The sequence below is a fragment of the Mus caroli genome, chromosome 12 (assembly GCF_900094665.2).
Source record: "Mus caroli chromosome 12, CAROLI_EIJ_v1.1, whole genome shotgun sequence".
Taxonomy (NCBI): Eukaryota; Metazoa; Chordata; class Mammalia; order Rodentia; family Muridae; genus Mus; species Mus caroli.
Genome location: NC_034581.1, coordinates 47,244,827 through 47,248,482, shown reverse-complemented (window position 1 = coordinate 47,248,482; position 3,656 = coordinate 47,244,827). Strand labels below are relative to the sequence as shown.

At 48.6% G+C, this 3,656-nt stretch overlaps 1 protein-coding gene across 1 annotated transcript in view; it reads left to right on the top strand.

Moving 5' to 3' along the window:
* The first annotated feature begins 329 nt into the window (after nucleotides 1-329).
* Nucleotides 330-3,656, top strand: part of Hectd1 (HECT domain E3 ubiquitin protein ligase 1) — an 88,734-nt gene continuing 85,407 nt past the window's right edge. Inside the window, exons 1-2 of the mRNA XM_029484816.1 lie at nucleotides 330-480; nucleotides 2,378-2,539. Coding sequence (XP_029340676.1) covers nucleotides 2,400-2,539 — 140 coding nt within the window. The 5' untranslated portion in view covers nucleotides 330-480; nucleotides 2,378-2,399. The remainder of the gene's footprint in view (nucleotides 481-2,377; nucleotides 2,540-3,656) is intronic.

Genomic DNA, 3,656 nt, shown 5'->3' with positions numbered 1-3,656 from the left:
GCGCCCCCCGTCGTCGCCCCGTGCCTTGGGGCCGGGCCTCCGCAGCGCCCCAGGTGGCCGCGGGCAGGGCGGCCGGGAGGCGTTCGCTCCGCCTCCGCCGGCGCGGCCTTCACCAGCCTCCCCGCCCGGCGCTCTGCCGACCCTTCTCCTGCCCCCGCCCGGCTGGCGATGGACGCGGCGTCTCCCCGCTGCCGCCGACGGCCCCGCGCGGACCTGGCTCTGAACCGCAGGGCCTGAGGAGCCGCGTGCTGGGGTCGGGACCCGCGCTGGCTGCCGCCGCTCGGGGGAGCCTCTCGCTTCCTTGTCACCGGGTCCCCGCGGAGGAAGGGGAGGGACGAGACACGGCTTTTCCTGTGCCGCCTGCCTGGCTCGACCTGCGCGGCCTGCGGTTTCCTAGGAACTCGAGGGCCGCGGCCGGGCCAGGCTCTGCCCGCGGCCTGCTTGGAGCTGGACCGGAGCTGTTTGGTACGGCGAGGCAGGGTAAGAGCCTGCGGTCAGGGTAGGCGGGGGCGCTAGGCGCTGTCGGCAGGCTGGGCCTGCGCGAGGATCCGGGCCGCCGAGTCAAGCGGCGGGCGCGGAGCTGGACCCCGGCGCGGTGAGGTCGGTCTTCCGCCGTCGCCTCTGCGTCTCGGGCCCTTTGTTCCCCCTCTCCGGGCCTTACGGGGCTTGGCTTGTTGGCTCCGGAGCTCCGGCTACGCTCTCCTTGTCCTTGGTAAGGCTCAGCCGCCCGGCGGGGACCGGGGACGTCCCGCTGGGCCTCCGAGTTCCGGGAGACCCGCACCCCGGCCGCTCGGCGGCTTCCTCTTGAGCTCGCAGGTTTGCTGCTTTTCTAGAACTTCGCCCTCCGCCCGGAGGCAGGTAGCTAACTTAGCCAGGTCGGCTGTCAGCGTCGCGGCTCCGGCCTTGATCAGGCCGAGGACGATGGGGCAGCCCCGCCGGGCGCGGCCGAGGGGTGCCCACCGCGATCCGCCTCTAGGTTCCCACACCGGCAGGTGGATTGCGTGGGACCCAGCGCTGTCCTTTGGTCGGGCACCTAGGAGCTTTTGTAAATGACTTGCCTGCCTAGACTACTTCTCGAAAAATTTTTACATAAAAACTAACTGTGCCATCCTATGGGAGAAAGAATGTCTGTCTGTCTGTCTGTCTGTCGGGGGGGGGCGGGTAACCTGTTAGTTGTATTTACTTTAGCATCAAAACAAAACAAAAAAAAAAACTTTTAAGAACCTTTGCAGCCGGGCGTGGTGGCGCACGCCTTTAATCCCAGCACTCGGGAGGCAGAGGCAGGCGGATTTCTGAGTTCGAGGCCAGCCTGGTCTACAAAGTGAGTGCCAGGACAGCCAGGGCTACACAGAGAAACCCTGTCTCGAAAAACCAAAAAAAAAAAAAAAAGAACCTTTGCCTAGATTGCCAAAAGTTCTTATCACTACCTCCGCATAGGTAGATTTCATATCTAATTACTGTTTGTATTTGGGCATATTTTAGGAGTAAGTTTGAGAATTCAAAACTTGTGAGAAGGGAAATTCAATCCGAAGAAGAATTGGATTGGAAAGTGGTCTTTAAAACCACTGGATCTGACCCGTATCTGAAGCCCCGATTTTTGGTAGAGTTTGGGGGCAGGTTGCAGGGAGAAGTTGACTGGTAAAAGAACTTTTTTGTACATGTTTTTTGCCTTTTGGCACAGACGTTGGTGATAACAGACAGTACTGGGATCCAAAACTTGTTTCATAGTGTTTGACCAAGACAGCTCTGGTTTCTAGTTAACTAGCAACCTAATCGGCATATATTCATCCCAGTGTTAAACTGTTTTGCTGTTTTGCGTTTAGTGTTTCTGCATTAAACCCAGGAAGTAGACTGCTGCATATGTAGCATGTACTTTTTGAAGTAATACTTTGCAGTTTGGAAAGTTTTTTTGTTTTTGGTTTTTCGAAACAGTTTCTCTGCATAGCCCTGGCTGTCCTGGCACTCACTTTGTAGACCAGGCTGGCCTTGAACTCAGAAATCTGCCTGCCTCTGCCTCCCTAGTGCTGGGATTAAAGGCATGCGCCACCACGCCCGGCTGGAAAGTTTTTTTTAAAAGCATGTATATTTGCTTATTTTGTGTGTGTGCACGTATGTGTGCATATCACAGTGCAATATGGAAATCGGAGAATAGCTCTGTATGTATATACATATACATATACATATACATATACATATACATATACATATACATATACATATGTGTGTGTGTGTGTGTGTGTGTGTGTGTGTCTTGAGGACCTGAGAACCTTACAGAAACTTGGTTCAAGGTTCAAGCAGATGTACAAGAAAAAAGTCTACACAGGCTGATCAGTTCTGAACAAATGTTTGAAAAACCCATTTCCCTTTTTCAATTTAGGCAAAGGGGCATTTTAAAGACCATGGCAGATGTGGATCCTGATACGTTGCTGGAATGGCTGCAGATGGGACAGGGGGATGAGAGGGACATGCAGCTAATAGCCCTGGAACAGCTCTGCATGCTGCTTTTGATGTCTGACAATGTGGATCGCTGTTTTGAAACGTAAGTGCATTCCTGCATCACCTTCCTCTGGGCCCACTGTGCTGACATCTGTTTCCAGCTATTTGCTGACTTCAGTTTGTGTGAAAACTTTGCTAGGGAACTTAAAATATCCCTTTAGACATTTCTGCCGTTGTCTGTGGTTAATGGAACCCTAGTAATGATAATCGTGATTATGTAAATACATATTTGTTCAATGAGTGTGGATTAGAAATACTAATACTAACCATAGCTTGGTTGAGTCATTTATGAACCATCTCATAAATTAAAAAGATTATAAATGTTTATCTTCTTTAAAGCTGTTTTTGTGTATGACTTGGAGAATAAGGTCAGAACTACCTGTTTCTTTGGTTTTCATGTGTCATTGCTTTTGTTAAAATAACTTCGGTTAATAAATTTTATTTTGGATGATATTTTCAATACTTTTTGAAGTACAGAAGCTTTGAAGTTGTGTGTGTGTGCGTGTGTGTGTGTGTGTGTGTGTGTGTGTGTGTGTGTACATGTACACTTTCGTGTATGGTATGGTGTGCATGTGGAAGTCAGAGGACAACTTTTTGGGAGTTGATCTCTCATTAGCATGTGGGTCCCAGGATTAAACTCAGGTTCTCAGGCTTTGTGGTAAGTACTTTTACCAGCTGAGCCATCTCACTACTCAAATTTGGAGAGTTTTAAACAGTTGTATCAGAGATGATACTAGAAAGTTTGCATAAAAATATAAAAGACATTACTCTGCTAGCTAGGCCACTTGGGCCATGATTTCCCTCTTGTGTGATTCTGGTTCAGTAAAGGAATAAACATTTTTCTGAGTTCATCTGAGTTGTGAATTCCAATAAGTCATTAAAACCTTTTATATGTACTTTAATGCTATTTAAAGGTAATTAAAAATATTTGTGATATTGGCTTAAAGCTTGGTATAATTAATGCCTTTGAGGTGGAAATAGGCTATATTACTTGCTAAATCTATATTGTTTTTTCTTTTTTTTTAAACTTTGTTATTTATTTACTTATTTATTTATTTTTAAAGATTTATTTATTTATTATATGTAAGTACACTGTAGCTGTTTTCAGACACTCCAGAAGAGGGAGTCAGATCTCGTTACGGATGGTTGTGAACCACCAT